The sequence below is a fragment of the Capra hircus genome, chromosome 11 (assembly GCF_001704415.2).
Source record: "Capra hircus breed San Clemente chromosome 11, ASM170441v1, whole genome shotgun sequence".
Lineage (NCBI taxonomy): Eukaryota > Metazoa > Chordata > Mammalia > Artiodactyla > Bovidae > Capra > Capra hircus.
In genome coordinates, this window is record NC_030818.1 from 2,475,382 (window position 1) to 2,494,816 (window position 19,435).

The 19,435-nt window shown below is 57.5% G+C and overlaps 1 protein-coding gene across 2 annotated transcripts; it reads left to right on the forward strand.

Moving 5' to 3' along the window:
- Positions 6,265 to 19,307, forward strand: ARID5A (AT-rich interaction domain 5A). Of its 2 annotated transcripts, XM_018054851.1 has the most exons (7): positions 6,265 to 6,363; positions 13,914 to 14,029; positions 15,408 to 15,540; positions 15,845 to 15,897; positions 16,345 to 16,442; positions 17,257 to 17,416; positions 17,764 to 19,307. In XM_018054851.1, the coding sequence occupies exons 1-7, from the start codon at positions 6,360 to 6,362 to the stop codon at positions 18,979 to 18,981; spliced, it is 1,782 nt and encodes a 593-aa protein (XP_017910340.1). In that variant the 5' UTR covers positions 6,265 to 6,359; the 3' UTR covers positions 18,982 to 19,307. The 2 variants fall into 2 exon arrangements, with proteins under 2 accessions (XP_017910340.1, XP_017910341.1); XM_018054852.1 differs by lacking the exons at positions 6,265 to 6,363; positions 13,914 to 14,029; positions 15,408 to 15,540; positions 15,845 to 15,897; positions 16,345 to 16,442 and adding an exon at positions 16,891 to 16,916.

Here is a 19,435-nt window from a genome sequence, read left to right on the forward strand (position 1 = left end):
GGCTTCCCTGTGGCTCAGAGGGCAAAGAGTCTGCCTGCAATGTGGGAGGCCTGAGTTGGGTCCCTGGGTAGGGAAGATCCCCCTAGAGAAGAAAATGGCACCCCACTCCAGTATTGTTGCCTGGGAAAAATCCCATGGATGGAGGAGCCTGGCGGGCTACAGTCCATGGAGTCGCAAAGAGTCAGACACGACTGGGTGGCTTCACTTTCACTTCCAAAGGAGAGGCAGACATAAAGGACAGACTTCTGGACACAGTGGGTGAAGGAGCGGGGACAAATTGAGCGAGTAGCATTGAAATATATATATTACCATATATTAAATAGCTAGCCAATAGGAATTTGCTGTTTGATGAACAGAGCTCAAATCTGAGGCTCTGTGACAACCTAGAGGGGGTAGGGTGGGGTGTGGTGGGAGGGAGGCTCAAGAGGGAGGGGACATATGTATAGCTATGGCTGATTCATGTTGATGTATGGCAGAAACCAACACAAAATTGTAATTATCCTCCAACTTAAAATACATTTCTTTAAAAAGCTCTATACAGACCCCGTGTTGTTTTTTTTTTTTTTTTAAAAACCTTTGTCCAGTGCATTTGTGCTGACCTTCAGTCTAGACTTACTACTTTGTGTCATTAAGAAGGAACCAGGCTTTGGTTGTCCAGGTATCCAGGCTTAACAGGGAGCTGGCCCACAGCTGGCCTCTCTTTATTACCTCATCCAGTATTTACTCTCTGCTGCTGGATGTCAACTGTAATATAGGCATAAATATATAGTGGCCACTTCATAGGGCTGGGTGACACTGAGTGAAATAACCCATGTAAGATGCTAGGTTCAGTACCTGAGAAACTCTGGTCAAACGTATTGTCACCCCTCCGGCACCAGGCCTTGAGTGACTTTGGAACTGTCTGAAGAAGCAATGGCTGATTCTCATCACCTGTAAGGTTGTCAAGGGCTGTATATTTTGCTCCACGAGATCAGAGCTTTGTCCTGGTCATGGCTATATCCCCAGTCTCTAGTCCAGTGCTGGCACAGAGCTGGGTCCTAACAAGTGTCAGATGAATGAATAAATGAATCATTATGCCTGCTTTGCCAGTGAGGAACTGGAGGTTCTGAGAGGTCAAGTGACTTGCAGATGATCACACAGCAGCTGGGCCGTCTGAGTGGGGATGAAAATCCACATTTTCTCTCCCTGTTACCCTCCGCACCCCCCCTCGCCCCCCCGACATAGACACACATAGGAATTTGACCATTACCTTTCAGGCTCAAGAAGCGTAAGAATCACATAGCATCTCCAGTTTCCGGCAGCAGCCAGGTGTGGATGTGCTCCCAGAGTGGATCGAACTGGGGAAGCTAAGTGTTCACACGGGGGTGGGGGGAGGGGGAGGTGGAAAAAAGTCACCAAAGCTCTCAGATCCCCCTCCCTCACCTCCAGCAGTTCCCCAAACACCACCGAAAGCTATTCTTGCCTTTTTCTAAAAGAGGCGCTTGAAGCCATGAGCCAATTCTTTCCATTCCTGAGCTTGGGTATCATCTATTTCGGGCGTTTGTTGTTTTCCATAAGTTGCGGATGCCACTGTGAAGCTGGCCTTTCCTGGACACCTAGGGCACGAGGGAGCAAGGCAGGAGCCAGGCGGGGCCAGCACTTAAAAATATTTCCCGATTCATTTCTCCTTTGGAAACAAAGCCCTGGGGGCCTTTTGCAACCGCTGGAGCCTGGGAACGGAGCTTCCCAGAGCAGAAAACTGACTGAGCGTGCTGGATGTGTTTGTGGGTCCCAGGAGCAAGAGCAACAACACGGACTTGCTGTGTGACCTCCTTCAAACTCGCTTGACATCTCTGGGCCTGCTGGCCTCCTCTCCAGAATGAGGCCAGGTGGGAAGAAGCTCGTGAACAGTCCCTCCAGCTCTGAGAGTTCCAGGATGAGGACCACCCCTCCCAAGACCAGGTTTTCTTCCTAGATTTGGACCAGCAAGGGATGCCGAGTCTTGGGGACAGAGGCTAGGAGAAAGCAGCTTTTAGGTCAATCTCTGGGACTCCTTTGTAAGTTACAGAGCCCTGCAAATGTTCTAAGGGGGTCCAGAATGTTCTTGGAAGGTTCCTGTAATTGCAAAAAGACCAAGCACCATGAAGAGGGGATGAAATAAAGACTGCTGTACGTCCATATACAGATGTGCAGTCTGGCAGCTACAAGAGAGAAACAGATCTCTGTCCTAACAAAGAGGGTTCTCCAAGACGTATTGTTGGACAAAAAAAATATCAGGTTGCAGAATAGAACAATTAGAATGGAATCACTTTTTAAAAGCACACATAAATTTACGTGTTTTTCTATACCACGTATTTATGAAAATACATAGGGAAAGTTCCGGAATAGTTTACCCAATCTGATGCTCAGTTGCGTCTGACTCTTTGTAACCCCATGGATTATAGCCGACAGGCTCCTCTGTCCATGGGATTCTCCAGGCAAGAACACTGGAGTGGGTTGCCATGCCTTTGTCCAGGGATCTTCCCAACCCAGGGATCGAACCCACGTCTCTATGTCTCCTGCGTTGGCAGGCACGTTCTTTACCACTAGTGCCACCTGGGAAGCCCACCCAATGTGATGAGTCCTTATCTCTAGGTTGGGGAGGGCACTGAATTTGGAATGGTGTCAGAGAGAAATGATTTATTTGTAATGTCTTTATGGGGAGAATGCATTCGTGGGTTTTTTTTAAATTAATCTATTTGAGACAGCAGGACATGGAGGGCCCAGGCGACTTCTTTCAGGCCATCAGGGGCTGGATCTGATGGTTAGAGGAGGCACGAGGAGGATAGTGGTGGGTAGGAGGTGAAGGTACATCAGATAGTAGCTTGACCAACAAACATGTTTGATTTTAGGGAAGCAAATGGAGATGTCATTCCTCTGCAGGATTTATTGGCTGTTGTAAATTACTTTCTATTACAAACAGTTGCCTCAGGAGGCAATTAAATTTAGATCATATTGTTCCCAGGTTGACACAGGCAGGTGTTGACTTGCTGAGGCTTTGCACAACAGCCACTGTCTGTGAGAGTGTGTCCGACTGCCTGGGATGGCAGAATAACTCTATCCTGTGTGGGATGATCTGCTGCTTTGTCAGGCAATGAGTCTAATCAGCCTGGGAGGGTGGGGTTGGCCTAGACTGGGATGCTGAGGGTAGTGCCTAGGCCTCTATCCCAAACCTTGGGCAAACAATCCTAATAAGATGGCAGTCCAGTGGCTGAGATTCAGAGCTTTCACTGCCAAGGGCAAGGGTTCGATCCCTGGTACGGGAGCTAAGATCCTGCAAGCTGTGGCTCCCTGCCACCGACAAAAAAAGAATGGACAAAGCTTCTCTACCACAGCATCTGCCAGCACAGCCTCAGGTCTCCTGGAGGGCTTATAAACTGGGAAGTGTGGGGGCCCTATCATAATTGCCATTATAATGATTGTTAGAGGCAGTTACTATTGTTGACAATGTGCCTGTTACCAAATCTGCAGGCAGACTTTAATAAAATGACCCATTACGAGGTAGACAAGGGAGCCCACGTGTTGTCCACTCTGGACTGAGCCTGGAGAGTTCTTCCATCCCAGAGCCAAAGGATAAGGGAGAGTTTCAGGGTCACCAAACTACAACCCTGGTCCGCTTGTTTAGGGTGATGGCTGGGTGATGACTGCAAACAGGGCTGGGAAGTGCACGGGGCCAAGGGCTCCTTAACCAGCTGTGTTTCCAGTCGGTGCTTTGTCATGGATTCCAGGCCTCACTGCCAGCTACTACTGGACATCTCACTGGCCCATCATGTCCTCACCAGTGCTCAAGTCTTCCCCTTCACACTTTCTCCTTCTCAGGCTGTGTTCCCTGATTCAGTTAACAGCATTGCCAAGAAATGCTGAGGGGAATGACTGAGGGGGCCTGACTGGAGCTCAGATGCTCAGCTCCACCATTTAGCAGCTGTCTTACTTGAGCTAATTATTCCTCTGGAGCCTCAGTTTTATCGTACAAAATTAGGAAATGCATAGTGCTGTTTGTATTAAAACTAATCAACAATTTGCAGTTCCTTACTCTGTGTTAGGACAGGGTTCAAGTCCACATGCAAGACCTTGGCTCAAACATGCATTACATGAAATTTACCATTTTAACCATTTTTAAGTATACAGTTCAGGGATGTGAAGTACATCCACATTTTTGCGCAACCATCACCACCATTCATCTTCTGAAATTTTTCATCTTGCAAAACTGAAAATCTGTACTTATTAAACGTGTGTGTGTGTGTTAGTCACTCGGTCATGTCACTCTTTGTAATCCCATCTACTGTAATCTGCCAGGCTCCTCTGTCCATGGAATTCTCCAGGCAAGAATACTAGAGTGGGTTGCCATTCCTTTCTCCAGGGGATCTTTCAGAACCAGGGATCGAACCCAGGTCTCCTGCTTTGGAGGCAGAGTCTTTACCATCTGAGCCGATAGGAAAGCCTTATTAAATACTAACTCCCTATCCTGCCTCCCTCCCTCCAGCCCTTGGCAGCCATAGGTGAAGTGAAGTTGCTCAGTCATGTCCGACTCTTTGCAACCCCATGGACTGTAACCTACCAGGCTCCTCTGTCCATGGAATTTTCCAGGCAAGAGCACTGGAGTGGGTTGCCATTTCCTTCTGCAGGGGATCCTCCCAACCCAGGGATCGAACCCGGGTCTCCTGCATTGCAGGCAGATGCTTTACCATCTGAGCCCCCAGGGAAGCCTGGCAACCAGAATTCTATACTATTTGTTCCATGAATTTGACTCTAAGTACTTTATATACATGGAATCACACAGTATTTGAAGCTTGTGTCTGGTTTATTTTACTTAGCATAATGTCTTCAAGGTTCATCCATGTTGTGGAACACGTGAGAATTTCCTTCCTTTTTCAGACTGAGTGATATTCCACTGTATGCACATACCACAGTTTCGGGCTTCCCTGATAGCTCAGTTGGTAAAGAATCCACCTGCAATGCAGGAGATTCCGGTTATATTCCTAGGTCGGGAAGATCCCCTGGAGAAGGGATAGGCTACCCACTTCACTATTCTTGGGCTTCTCTTATGGATCAGCTGGTAAAGAATCTGCCTGCAATGCAGGAGACCTCGGTGATTGGGAAGATCCCCTGGAGAAGGGAAAGGCTACCTACTCCAGTATTCTGGCCTGGAGAATTCCACGGACTTGATAGTTCATGAGTTGCAAAGAGCTGGACACAACTGAGTGACTTTCACTTTCACAACAGTTTAGGGGCTTCCCTGACGGCTCAGCAGTAAAGAACCCGCCTGCAATGCAGGAGTTGAAGGAGACCTGGGTTTGATCCCTGGGTTGGGAAGATCCCCTGGAGGAAGAAATGGCAACCCACTCCAGTATTCTTGCCTGAAAAATCCCATGGACAGAGGAGCCTGGGTGGGCCATGCTCCAAAGAGTGGCAAAGACTTGGGTGCCACTGAATACAGACCACAGTTTACCCATTCATTCATCAATAGACACTGGATTGCTTCCACTTTTTGGCTATTGTGAACAATGCTTCCAGACCTTGAACTCTCAAGCCCAAGAGAAAACCCAAGTTTTCTCTTCTGTGAGGTGAATATAGCTGAGTTATTTCTCCCTCTGGCAGAAGCCCAGCTGCAGCTGGCTCAACATCTCCTAAGGCCCCTACTCCACTGGAAGCCTCATCTCCCCAAGCAGGGATCATGACCCCTCTTTCCACTGCTCACCCTGTAGCTTGCCCTCTCTGTCTTTGAGAAATAGGTGGACATAGGCCCCTGTCAGCAGGCCTCCTGCCCCAGGCATTTCTGGGCCCCCACAGAGCTTTGGCCAAGGACTTGTTACTTTGGAAGGGGTCCTTGTTTAGCTATCACCAACCATCTCTACTAAGCTGGGCTGGAAGGGAGATGGGAGAGGTCTTCCACCCAGTTCAAGTCAAAGTCAGAAGCGTTTTGCTACCCCACCCAGACCCCAGTGCCCTGCTTAAGACCAAAGAGGACATTTCCAAGACTCGAGTTTGGCCTCCAGAGGCGCAAGGAGGCCGTGACTCCTGGCTGTCCTGCCTCAACCCCTCCAGGTGAGGAGCCCGGCTCCGCAGCTTGTGAGCCTGGGGAGGGAGAGAGCACACTACAGCTCCCAGAGTTCTGCGGGATGAGGAGGCGGTCCCCATCCCTCTCGGAAGGGTTGGCTCCACCAACCGGAGCCCAGAGCGGGGCTGGGGGCGGGCAGGGGCGGGGCTGGGGCGGGCAGGGGCGGGGCCGGGGGAGGTGGCCGGCAGGCGGCGCCCCTGGGTCAGTCGCGCGCGGAGCGCGGGGTCCGGAGAGAGGAGCCGGGGGAGGGTGCTGTGGTGGCGCCGCGCGCGCTCTCCGGACCATGGGTAAGTGGCTCTGCGGTGCGCCCGGGACGGGACGGGACGGGCGGCCGCGCGGGAGGGCAAGTTTGTGGCGCCCAGTCTTTCCCGGCGCTCGCGGCGGTCGGTGCTGCCTTGCGGGGCGAGCGGGGGCTGGGGGTGGACTCGGGGGCGAGAGCGCGCGGAGGTGGTCTGGCCCGGGACGCCCGCGTCCTCCCGCCGCGAGCCGGGGCCAAAGCCTACTGTCGGGCGCGCGCTGTTCGAAAAAAGGAAAGACAAAAAGTTTTGGCGGCCAAGGGGCTTCCCGGGCGTTTATCTCGAAACTCTCTTCGTGGTCTCTTGACTGAAATTTACCAAGTCCTGTACGGCCCTGTCACCTCACTTCCTGCTGTGGTTTTCAATCTCGAGCTGGTCTCAGCTAATTTGTTGTGACAGCTGTCCGCAGCAGTTCCGTCTGCAGTCCCCCCCGCCCCCCACCCTCCCCTCTCCCCTCCCCGCCGTCACATCCCGGCGGTTCTCAGAATCCGCCGGCGCCGCCGAGAAGGGGCACCGGGTCCGCTGGGCGCGCGGCGCGCTTTCCATTGCGGCCGCCGTTTCCTGAAAGTGACTCTGCGCTGGTTTTGAAGAACTTGCTCAATGCATTTTGAAGAATCAACTGTTCCTCTTTAAGCCGAGAGTCGTGCTGATCCTTCGGCGGTTACCGGCTTCTCGCCTCCGACCCTTTCTCTTTCTCTTTCCTCTTCCCTTTTTTCTTTTTTTTCCCGTAGTCTTTCCTCTTCTTGTCTCCCGTCCACCCTCCTCTGTGCCCTCCCACTCCCAACCCCCGGCAGGGAAGAAGTAACTTCCTTCTTTGCTCCGCTCATCTTTCTCCTGTGTCTCTTTCTCCCCTTGGGGCTCCAGAAGGGACAGCGTGGCGGACCCGCGAGTGATGGGGGGCGGGGAGGGGGTGGAAAGCGGAGACGCACGGGCTGCGAGGAGAGAAGCGTTTGGCTTCGCGCTCAGTCTGAATCTCTGCCTCGTCTCGGTCCTTGCGCAGAGTGTTTAGGGGGTGCGGCCGCGCCGGCCTCAGGCCGCCAGCCGGATGGACGCTGGGAATAGGGGAGGAGATCGCCCGATGCCGGGCCCCCAGGGGCTCAGGGTGCGGGTCTGGCGGCACTGTACTGGCCAGAGCCAGGGTCCCTTTCTTTGCGAGGTCGTCAGCTAGCCAAGAGGAGTCCGCGGAGCTGAAGGGAGGATAACAGGTGCTTCTTGCCCCAGCTGGAGCACCAAAGTTGGGGGTGTGGGGTCCCAGAGACCATGCTAGGGCAGAGATGGCAGCTAGTGGGTTGGGTCACCAGGGTGGAGTTCCAGAGCCTGTCCAAGCCCTAGGGACCCTTTTGGACCTCGAACTTGGAATGGCAGTGGTAGAAAGGACCTCACAGAATCAGCCCCGCTCTCTGAGGGGCTTACAGTCTGAGAAACTGGGGCTTAGAGACCAGCCCTGGTCTGACAGTGAGGACAGTTTAGGCCTCTGAGACCCTGCCCCTCTCTCCCTTCCCAATGGTCTCCTGTTCCCAGGTGGGAAATTGATCTGGGATGGCCCACACCCGCCTTGGACCTTGCTTGGCTGGGCTTCGGGAGCCACTCTGGGAGAGCTCTGCTAGGAGAGAGAGAAAGAAGTGTGTCCCATGCAGAAGTCAGGCAGCCTTCCTTTGTCCCGGCTGTGCGTCTACTGTTGACCCACGTCTCGGACAAGCTGCCACCCAGCCCAGTTTGGTGGGGACACAGGAAGCAGTACAGAGATGGAGCTGTTACTTTTATCACCAGACACCACCCAGACTTGGAGGGGCAAGACGGTGGGGACTCAGCTCCACCCTGGGTCAAGGTCTTTCAGGACCACCAGATCCCAGGGCTCTGGGAGTTGGTCATTTCACATTTGGTGACCCCACCCCCTCCTTTCTACACTCAAGGCTGACACCTTGGCCCCAGCTGCTCCCCCACCCTGGCCCCTCCTCCCTCCCCTGAGACTCGGACGCAGGGCAGGTGGGGAGCTGCACGTGTCCAGGTTGTCCGTCTGTCCTCCGTGCTGGCTGGAGCACAGCCCTGGGCAGGCCCCCTCCCCAAACCCCTGCTCCGCCAGGCAGGTGGCTCCGAGCTGAGTGGACTGGCCGCTTCAAAGGTTGTCTTTGTTTCAGCTCCAGCTCAAGCCAAAGAGCAACTTAAGCCAACAACCTCAGGCAAGAAGGTGTGGTGTCTTCTGGTTGTTATTGAGGCCTCTGTTACCATTATTGTCGTAATTGACACGGTGCTCCCAGTGGGTGACTTTTCATGAAAGGAAGTGTCGCTTCCTTTCCATCACACCGAGAGTGGAGAGGCGGGGCCGGGGGGGTTGGCGAGAGAGTGAGAGAGAGAGAGGGAGAGAGAAGGAGGGAGAAGGAGAGAGGGAGAAAGGCCTTGAACTAGGGGCAGCCCAGCTCAGAGAAGGAGAGAGAAGGAGCGGGAGAGAGGCCTTGGACTAGGCGCAGCCCAGCTCCTCTCCGGCAGTGCAGGTCCTGTTTATGAAGCAGCTGCTCCCTGCGGTGCAGAACTCTAGGCCCTGAGACACAGCGGAGTGACAGACCTCAGATCTCACACACACACACCCACGCACGCACGCATGCGCACACCTCAGATCTCACACACACACACCCACGCATGCACGCACACGCACACCTCAGATCTCACACACACCCACGCACACACGCACGCGCACACCTCAGATCTCACACACACACGCACGAACATAGCCACCTGTGGTTTTTTGGGGGGAGAGCCTCGTTTCTCGCTTCGTTCTGCTTAGAACATTGGGCCCACTGGGTCTAACAGACCCATCTATAGGTGGGAGAATGAAGTAAGGGCCAGAAACACCTGTGTGGGGTCAGAGCCCCCGCCCCACCCTTCCTCCTGCCCCACCTCGTCTGCTTTCAGCCTCTCTGGGAAGACAGGCCCAGGTTCTTGCCAGCAGACTAACAGGGGTGCTGCAGTGTGACACTGCAGGTCCCCTGGGGAGAGACGGCCAGTTTGCACCCTCTGGGCACAGAGAAAGAACCTGGGGTCTCACTTTATTGTTGTTTAGTTGCTGAGTTGTGTCCGACTGTTTGTGACCTCATGGACTGTAGCCTGCCAGGCTCTGTTTTCCATGGCATTTCCCAAGCAAGTACACTGGAGTAGCTTGCCATTTCCTTCTCTGGGGGATCTTCCCAACCCAGGGATCGAACCCTCATCTCCTGCAGTGGCAGGTAGACTCTTTACCACTGAGCCACCAGGGAAGCCCTGGGGTCTCCCTGCGCCCATTAAAAAACTCTGGGCCTTGGAGTCAGGGTCTTGAGACGGATGCTGCGCTGGCTGCAAATCCTAGCTTTGCTGCTGGTAAGCTGTGTGACCTCAGGTGAGTTACTGAGCCTCTCAGATCCTCAGATCTTGTGGTATCTGTTAATGAGGCAGAGAGATAATAATACCCACCGAGTGCTGGGGAGATGTAGTGGCCAGTGTTCAGAAGTGCCCAGACCAGGGCCTAGGAGAGGCTGGTTTCAGACAGTGAAGTGCCTAGTGTGGAGGTGGGGTGGGGGCTTGAGAGCAGGCGGGCTTCATTTCAGGAGCCCCTCCTTCACAGCTGGCGACTGAAATTAACCGCTTCACTGCCTTGGTTTTGGGATCGAGGGTTAAGCTTGACTCCCGCAGAGCTGTGGGGCTGAGCAGATTGCCAGCACAGGAAGGGCCATAGCCATGCCGCGGCCGCGCGCTGCCCGTGACGGGCCGGGGCGAGGAGCGGCCGGGGCTGCTGCCGCCCCAGGGCTCTTCCCACTCAGCTGTCTAGCAGCACGATAACTGGGAATAAGCTCAACGGGGACCGCAGGGCCCTTGAGGAGGAGCCCCTGCGCCCCGCGGAGGAGACCGCCATCTGGGGAGACACTGCTCCTGCATAGGACGGTGCACGGAGAAAGGCGGTACCGTTTTTCAGAGTAATTTCTAAGTTTAAATGCAACTCGGTCAAAACCCCAGTGGCTTTTGTTTCTTTCTTCTCCTTCATCCTTTCCCTCTCTCTCTTTTTCATCCTGGAATGTGACAGAATTATCCTAAAGTTCAGATGGAATTTTTTCAGAGGAGTAATGATGGGGGACTTGAGCTCTGGATAGAAAGTTTTGTTACAACGCGACAGAAATTAAAACTGTGCATGGGTCCAGCGTTCCATAAGGAATGAAAGAGAACAGAAAGTCCAAAACCAGCTCCCAGAGTGTTCCTTACAAACCTTGAGATTGTGGGGGAAGTAGAATTTCCAACTATGCGGGGAGGAGATCACTCAGTCTGAGGAGCGGGGCAGACAGGACTCACCTGGCCCCTGTGGGAGGGGTTTCAGACTTACTTCTCAAGGCAGAACTCTTTTTCCAAATGAAGATTTAGCAGGAACTATGAAATGACTGGAGAAGAGAGGGAGAGGACAGGCTGGGGAAGGAGGGCAAAGACTCTCCTCGCCCCTCATCCAGGGCTGCGGTCCAGGTGGGCGAGAATGGAGGCCGGTTCCCCCGGACTCGGCCACGCACAGAGTGTTTTCCCTTTGTGGCTCTCGTCCCCGTCTCTGTCCCGGTGGCCCTTAATTTGGCTGCCCTCTCAGGCCCCCTGGGGAGTTTGAACCCCTGAAGCCCCGTGTTGTTGTTTAGGCGTTAAGTCCTGTCTGATTCTTTTGTGACCCCACAGATTGTAGCCTGCCAAGCTCCCCTGTCCATGGGATTTCCCAGGCTAGTATACTGGAGTGGGTTGCCATTTCCTTCTCTAGGAGGTCTTCCTGACCCAGGGATGGACCCCATGTCTCCGGCATTGGCAGGTGGGTTCTTTACTGCAGAGCCACCAGGAAACCCCTGGTACCCTGTGCAGGACCTTAAGTCGTACTCATGTTGAGGGAGGGTGGAGGAGACAGGTGCCATGTCTTTTAAATTCTCTCTGGTGATCCAGTGGGCCCTGGTTCCACCACCTTCTTTCCCTGAGGCCCGAGGACAGCCTTGTAGCCGATCTGCAGGAGGGTGCCAGTGAGAAGCCTCATCACAGGAACAGGTGGAGAGAGTCCTTCGGAGCCGAGCATTTTCCCTTCAGGAAAGAAGGGAGAGAGAGTGTGAAAGCAGAGCAGAGAAGGCAGGAAGGGAAAGGAGAAAAGCTGGGGGGACAGAGCCGATTAGCTGAAGGCTTCAGGATTCACAGATAGTTAGCAAAGGACCGCAGTGTCTTTCTCCCCCCAACCCCCGCCCCAATTCAGGGAAGGAAAGACGGAGCTGCAGAGTTGCCCAAGGGCCCAGTTGGAAAGGCATCCGTCAGGGGTGGGAGGGGTCAGTTATTAGTACTGGGATCGAACCCGTATCTCCTAACTATTAGTTGTTTCTGGAGATTGGCTGTCTCCGGTGATCAGGAGTCAGCCTGCAAGGACGGCCCAGGCCCAATTAGCATTAGGCTCAGTTTCTCTAACAGGCTTATTCAGACACCCCATCAAAGCTTGTGAATGTTGGTGATAAGCACCACAGCCGTAGTGATGGCGAGGCCAGGCCCCTGGATGGGTGGTCAGACAGACCTTGCTTTGAATGTGGTCCCCCAGGGAGGCAGGCAACTTAATCTCTCTTTAAAACGGGATCCCCTGGGACTCACTGATAGAACATACATATGAAAGGGCCAGGGACACAGAGCCGAGAACCTGCATGGCACTTCCGTGAACAGCTGCCCAAGGGGACACTGCCCAGCAGTCAGAGGTCTACAGCTCAGGCTTCTGGGCACCGCTGGCCTCGAGGGTCACTCTGCTGCGGGTATCTTCTTTATTTCTGGCTGCACTGGGTCTTTGTCACTGCACAGGCTTTTCCTCTAGCTGCCCTGAGCAGGGGCTACTTCTGGTTGCGGAGTGCACGCTCCTCACTGTGGTGGCTTCTCTTGTTGAAGAGCACAGGTTCTTGGCTGGAGGGTTTCAGTGGCTGTGCCCCTCCCACCCCCGGCTCTAGAGCACAGGCTCAGTAGTTTTGGCTCACAGATTTAGTTGCTCCGCAGCATGTGGGATCTTCCTGGACCAGGGATTGAACCCGTATCTCCTGCATCGGCAAGTGGATTCTTTACCACTGAGTCCCCAGGGAAGCCCAGGTTTTTTGTTCTTCAAGTTTCTTTTCTCCCTGGGATGGAGGAGAAATCTTGCAGGTTCCCAGCAGTAAGGATTTTCTGAGCTGGAGTGAACCAGGACAGTTCATGCAACGTGAACAAAAAAGGAGGAAAGAAAGGGTGGTTTCACATGGCTAATCAGCCTCTTCGTGGCCAGAGCAGCTTCCAGTGGCTATGTCTTTGCAGCCACCAACTCTCAGGATGCCCTTAGGAGAGTCGAGCTCCTGGCTCCTCCTGGCCCTCTATCAGGTTGTTGTGGGACTCACCCATTCTCTCCTCCAAAATGGGACTTCCCTAGTAGCTCAGACAGTCAAGAATCCACCTGCAATGCAGAAGACCCGGGTTCCATCCCTGGGTCGGGAAGATCTCCTGGAGAAGGGAATGGCTCCCTGCTCCAGTATTTTTGCCTGGAATATCCCATGGACAGAGGAGACGTTTTCCCTTACCTGCCACCTGCTGGGTGGGGGTGCTGGGCGGCCTCGCCGAGCTGCCAGGAGGCCAGACAAGCCGTGGGCATCTCAGTCTGGATGGCCCCGTCAGTACGGTGCGAGGAGGTGAGGGTGACTAGAGAGAAGTGCTGTGCTTGGCTGAGGGCTGGGAAGGGTCCCCCGCTTCCTGCTTGGGGCTTGTCAGGTGAGACCTGAAGGGTCACCAGGAGCCGTGAAGGTGAGGGGAGTATGTGGCCTAATTAGGGGCAGTTAGGACTCTGCTGAGCTGCCCAGGTGGCGCTAGTGGTAAAGACGCTGCCTGCCAATGCAGGAGACGCCAGAGACGTGAGTCTGATCCCTGGGTCAAGAAGAGCCCACTCTAGTATTCTCGCCTGGAGAATCCCGTGGACGGAGGAGTCTGGTGGGCTACAGTCTCTGGAGTCGCTAACAGATCAGACATGACTGAGCATGCGTGGGATCATGAGGGATGCTTAAGAAAAGCTTGGCTGCTTCATAAATGGGAACTTTCTTCTTGGTTATCGTGGAGGGGCTGTGGGCCCAGCGGCTCCCATGGTGCTTTGAGGGCCCACAAACATGGGAGCCTCCACAGCTCTCTTAGATGCCAGTTTGGCTGAGCCGCTGCAAATACTCTCTTAAGTGGAGAGGTGGGGTGTGGAGACAGTTTCCCTGAGCACTATGGCCCCAGCCTCCTCTGACGTGACCCCAGGGTGACTTAGGGTCTCCTTCATAGTTTTGGGAAGAGGGCTGGAATGGAGTAAGGAAAACCGGCCGGTGTGGCATGGGTGGGGCTGCGGGAGCTTCGGTCGGCGAGCCTGTGTGGTTTAGAGGCCGCCTGCGGCAGCTGGGCACCACAAGCAGAGGGTGGCGAGGACTGACACCACCAGGCCATCCGGATGCCACGCTGCCCTCCTGGCACCCACTCCTCTGCCAGCCTCTCATGTCCTCGCTCTCCCCTGCCCGTCTCCCCTTCTTCTCCTCCTCCAGCACCTCCGGTCAAAGGGAAAAGGAAGCAGTCAGAGGAAGGGGAGCCCCTAGACCCACCCGTGTCTCCTCAGCCCGATGGTGAGCCGAGAAGGAGCCGGAGCCCTGTGCGCCTGGAGGTGAGTTGGGTGACCCCTCCCCCACTGGGGGCCTCTTCCCTGCCCCTTCCCTCACCCTGCCCCACCTGTGTGCAGCCTCCCAGGTGACCTTGGAGACTCCTTGGAGATGAGTTCCCTAACCACCCCAACCCTGAGAGAGTCCAGAGAGGGGCACAGCCCCACTGTCTGGGGCCTTGCACTGGGCGGTGGGCAGACAGGAGGGCTCGCCCATCACCTCTGGCTGGACTTTCAGGCTTGGTTTTTACAGCAGAACCCTTTTATTGCATGAGGCTGACCTGGAGCCCTGATCTATGAAACAGAGTAAAGCTCTGTTCTACAATGTTAAGCTACACGTACATCCTTCTGTCCCGTAGTGAGATCGATGCTGCTGCGCTGACCAGCACAGTTGCAGCCATCAGCCTCTGCATCAGTGCTCTTTGGCCATTTGCTTCGGAGGCACAGGCTGGAGGGAGCTGCAAATGGGAACAGGTTTTAACAGATTTCCTGGAGTTCAGAGAAGAGGAACAGAAAAGCATGTTCATTTGAAGAGCTGTGGTCAGAGTGCCTCCGTTTTGGGGCACGGCAGTGTGTTCCAATTTCATAGGTAACGTGCAAGCTAGCTTGTTTATTTCCCGAGGTCTTTGATTAGTCAAAACTATGGTCATGACACTTGAATAGAGTATTTTTGGAACACGTGGCTCTCTGCATGGTTCTCACCCTGATGATGGTTGCCAGCCCTCTCGTGTTTGGGGCCACCCCAGCCGGGACCCCAACCCCAACCCAACAGTAGCCCCCTGCCCTGAGCCACCAGCTGCAGGAAGGGCACCAGGAGAAATTCCCACTGGGGGCAGAAACCAAAAGACCTGTGCATTGGACACAAGGGCCCTCTGGAGCCCAGGACAAGGTCTCTCCTCCCCGCGCTGAGCACACGGACGGCGGGCCACGGAAGCAAGCCTGGTGGAATGGCCCCACACAGCTGGGACGCACCGTCCTTTGGTTTGGACCACAGGGGCCACTGGGAGCCCCGGGGCCACACAGCCTGCCTCTGGGAGCTCAGAGTCTGGTAGAGGAGCTGAGATGGCGACGTGACAACCTAGAGCCAGGTGAAGAAGTGATCGGAAGCTTGGGAAGGGGCAGGGCTGCTCCTGTGGCCGCCCCTGGAGCCAGGCCTCTGTGGACCCTGACCTGGGGTCCTGGGCTGACGTGGAACACCTCTGTCCTTCTGAGCCCGGGAACAGCCTCTGCAGCCCAGAGTCAGGCGTGAGGGTCTGCTCCCTCCTCGGGGAGCCTAGAGCTGGTGGCCATGCATCTCCTTCCCCCCCAGCAGCCAGTGGTTCCGCCTCTCCGCAGCCTCCTGCCAGCTGGGGGCTCACCCCACTGCCCCATGTTCTTTCCCCAGGAGCCCCCCGAGGCAGGCAGGGAGCGGGAGGAGGAGCAGGAGGAGGAGCAGGCCTTCCTGGTCAGCCTCTACAAGTTCATGAAGGAGCGACGCACGCCCATCGAGAGGGTGCCCCATCTCGGCTTCAAGCAGAGTGCGTCCCCGGGGTGCAGGCACGGGGGGGGGGCCGGCAGGGGACCTCCATCCGGGGCGACCCCGACGTGCCACAGGGGTTGCACTCAGAAAGGTTGCCCCCTCCAGGCACTGGCCTGGCAGTGGGTGCGGCCAGATGTCCATCCTTACCGGCCACACAGGGTGCGGTCTGCCCAGCCATCCTGGTGGCCCTGTCTGGGTATGTGCTGGTTCTGTGCCAGCCTGACGGGGCCATGGGGACAGGGGGCTGGCTGCCCCCTCCTCCCACCAAGACTGACAGGGGCCCCGCCCCCTCTTATCCCCAGTTAACCTGTGGAAGATCTACAAGGCCGTGGAGAAGCTAGGGGCCTATGAACTGGTAAGGATGGCTCCCCTGAGTCCTCACCCGCCGCGTCTCCCGGCACATCAGCTGTGCCCCCGGGACCTCGGGAAAAGAGGGAGCCCAGCAGACCTGCCCTTTTCTGTCGGCGGGAGGATGAGGCAGTGTCCAAACCCTACCCTTTCCTCAGCTCCCTGTGCGCCCCAGGGAGGAGGGACCTGCCCTACCCGCCCGTACTTTGCTGTTCTGAGCAAGATTGTCACCCTTTCCATCTGTCCTGTCCTTGCACTCACAAAGGGCCAGTGCTCAGGCAGCCCCTGGGAGGGGGACTTGGCTGGCTGCTGGCCAGGGGAGCCCCCTCCAACCCCCCTGCCCCTGCTGGCGGAGAAGCAATTAGAAACAGCCTTTGAGTGGGGACCCTGAGCTGCAAGGACCCTGTGGGCAGGGGGCGCCCACCAGCTGTACCCTGACGTGGCGCCCTTGCAGGTGACTGGCCGCCGCCTCTGGAAGAACGTGTACGATGAGCTGGGGGGCAGCCCGGGCAGCACCAGTGCGGCCACATGCACGCGCCGCCACTACGAGAGGTGCGGGCCCCTGGGCTGCCCCCGGCAACTCTGATGGGCGGTGGGGTGCGGGCCCCTGGGCTGCCCCTGGCAACTCTGATGGGCGGTGGGGTGCGGGCCCCTGGGCTGCCCCCCGGCAACTCTGATGGGCGGTGGGGTGCGGGCCGCCACTACGAGAGGTGCGGGCCCCTGGGCTGCCCCCGGCAACTCTGATGGGCGGTGGGCTGGGGGCCCCTGGGCTGCCCCCGGCAACTCTGATGGGCGGTGGGCTGGGGGCCCCTGGGCTGCCCCCCGGCAACTCTGATGGGCGGTGGGGTGGGGGCCGCCACTACGAGAGGTGCGGGCCCCTGTGCTGCCCCCGGCAACTCTGATGGGCGGTGGGCTGGGGGCCCCTGGGCTGCCCCCGGCAACTCTGATGGGCGGTGGGGTGCGGGCCCCTGGGCTGCCCCCCGGCAACTCTGATGGGCGGTGGGCTGGGGGCCGCCACTACGAGAGGTGCGGGCCCCTGGGCTGCCCCCCGGCAACTCTGATGGGCGGTGGGCTGGGGGCCGCCACTACGAGAGGTGCGGGCCCCTGGGCTGCCCCCCGGCAACTCTGATGGGCGGTGGGGTGGGGGCCGCCACTACGAGAGGTGCGGGCCCCTGGGCTGCCCCCCGGCAACTCTGATGGGCGGTGGGCTGGGGGCGGGCGGTGGCCCCCGCGGCTGGGGGGTGTCTGTGTGCTGGTCGGGCAGGGGTGTTGGCGGTCTGGGCCGAGGGGGAGCTGGGGTGGGCCTAGAGGGGTGGGAGCCTCCTGCTAGCCTGGCCCCCTGGCGACATGCCCGGCTCCTCCCCAGGCTGGTCCTCCCATACGTGCGGCACCTGAAGGGGGAGGATGACAAGCCCCTGCCCCCCTCCAAGCCCAGGAAGCAGTACAAGATGGCCAAGGAGCCTCGGGGGGATGATGGGGCCACTGAGAGACCAAAGAAGGTCAAGGAGGAGAGGCGGGTGGACCAGGTGAGCTCCAAGCCCCGTGCCATACCTCTCAAAGCGCCCCTACCAGCTCACTGTGGCTGCAGAGCTCCCTGCCTGGAACCCCCAGAACACCCCTCTCCCCCAAGGGCAGCACCGGGGCGGGGGGGCAAGGGTCACAGAGTGGTTCATTACTTGAGGGCCCTCAAGTTGGGAGTACACGTGGGGTCTGAGTCCTAGTCTGCACCCAATTTCACCAGGCCCCATGTCCTGACACCAAGCTGTGTCTGTTCAGAGGATGGGACGCCTTTTGACAGTTTCGCACGAACATGAATGTGCTGGAAGAGCTGGCTCCCTCCTGTCCCCTGAGGCTTGGCCTTTTCTCATTCTAGCTGATGCCAGCAAAGACCAAAGCAGATGCCCCTGACCTGGCAAGGCTTCCTAGCCAGGAGACACCAAGGGATGGCATGGAGCAGCGAGGCCCAGCCGTGGGGCCCTCTCTGCCCTTTTTGGGTGCCAGTGGCTGCCCTGAGGCCTACAAACGGCTCCTGTCTAGCTTCTACTGCAGAGGGACACATGGTATCATGTCACCGCTGGCCAAAAAGAAGCTCCTGGCCCAGGTGAGCAAGGCAGAGGCCTTGCAGTGTCAGGAGGAGGGCTGTCGCCACGGGGCAGGTGGGGAGCCCCAGGGACCCCCAGCTGCCCCGCCCATGGAGAGTCCCCAGAGCCCAGGAGGGCTGGCCGAGGACTCCAGGGACCGGCTGACACCTCTGGAAGGAAGGCAGGCCCCTGGGGGCGGCCTCTGGCGGGAGACACAGGCAGGCCCTCGCCCATCAGCCCCCATTGTCACCGGCTGCTTCCACGCCTACCCCAGCGAAGTGCTGAAGCCTGTCAGCCAGCGTCCCAGGGACCTTTTCCCCAGTCTTAAAGATAGGGTGTTGTTTGGGCCCCCTGCCAAGGAGGAGGGGCTGCCAGCCAAAGAGCCCCGGCTGGTGTGGGGCGGGGATGCCGGCCGCCCTTCTGCGTTCCACAAGGGCAGCTCCAGAAAGGGCAGCCTCTACCCCAAACCCAAAGCCTGCTGGGTGTCCCCCATGACCAAGGTCCCTGCTGAGAGCCCCATGCCCCTGCCAACCTTCCCGAGCAGCCCAGGCCTGGGCCACAAGCGCAGCCTGGCGGAAGAGGGCTCGGTGCACGGTGGCAAAAAACTGCGGGCAGTGTCTCCCTTTCTGAAGGAGGCGAATGCCCAGGAGTGTGGGACCAAGCCCGGGGGCCCTGACTTGGCCGTCTCCTGCCTGCTGGGCCCCGCCCTCCCGGAGGCCTACAGGGGTACCATGCTGCACTGTCCACTGAACCTCGCTGGCACCCTGGGCCCCTTAAAGGGTCAGGCCACCCTCCCCTTCAGCCCCCTCGTCATCCCTGCCTTCCCGGCCCACCTGCTGGCCGCCACAGCGCCCTCGCCCATGACCGCTGGCCTGATGCACCTCCCACCAGCATCCTTTGATGGTGCCCTGTGCCACAGACTCTGCCCGGCCTCGTCTCCGTGGCACGTGCCGCCTGCCACGGCCTACACGGCACCCCACTTCTCTTCCCACCTCCACACCAAGCTGTAGGCCTGGGCCTGCTGTGCTGTGCGCAGTCAGGGTCTGGCCTCGGCCTGGGGTGGGCGGGCACCGCCGGGGGCTCCGGCTCGGAGCCCCTCAGGAGAGCTCGCCTGTGCCTGACAGGGATGGGCCCCGGGCAGACTGGGTTTCTCTCTCAAGATGGCAGCCTGAGCCCAGGGGCTGGGGCCCAGTGATGGCATGCCTCAGGAGAAGACATCGAGAGGCGGACAGCCCCCCGGCCCGGGCCCCAGAGCAGGGATCGGGGCGGGTGAAGGGCCACGGGGCTGTCCATGCTGCCTGTGGAAAATCCAATAAAACACCAGTGAATCCACGCAGCCCTGAGGTGTGTGTGGTGTGGACCTCTGCAGGAGCGGTGAGGCGGGGGTGTTCTCGTGGGCAGCGCCACCCATAGGGTGATGGGGAGCCAAGGAGAGGGACCTGCCCAGCACCCACTCCTGCGTGG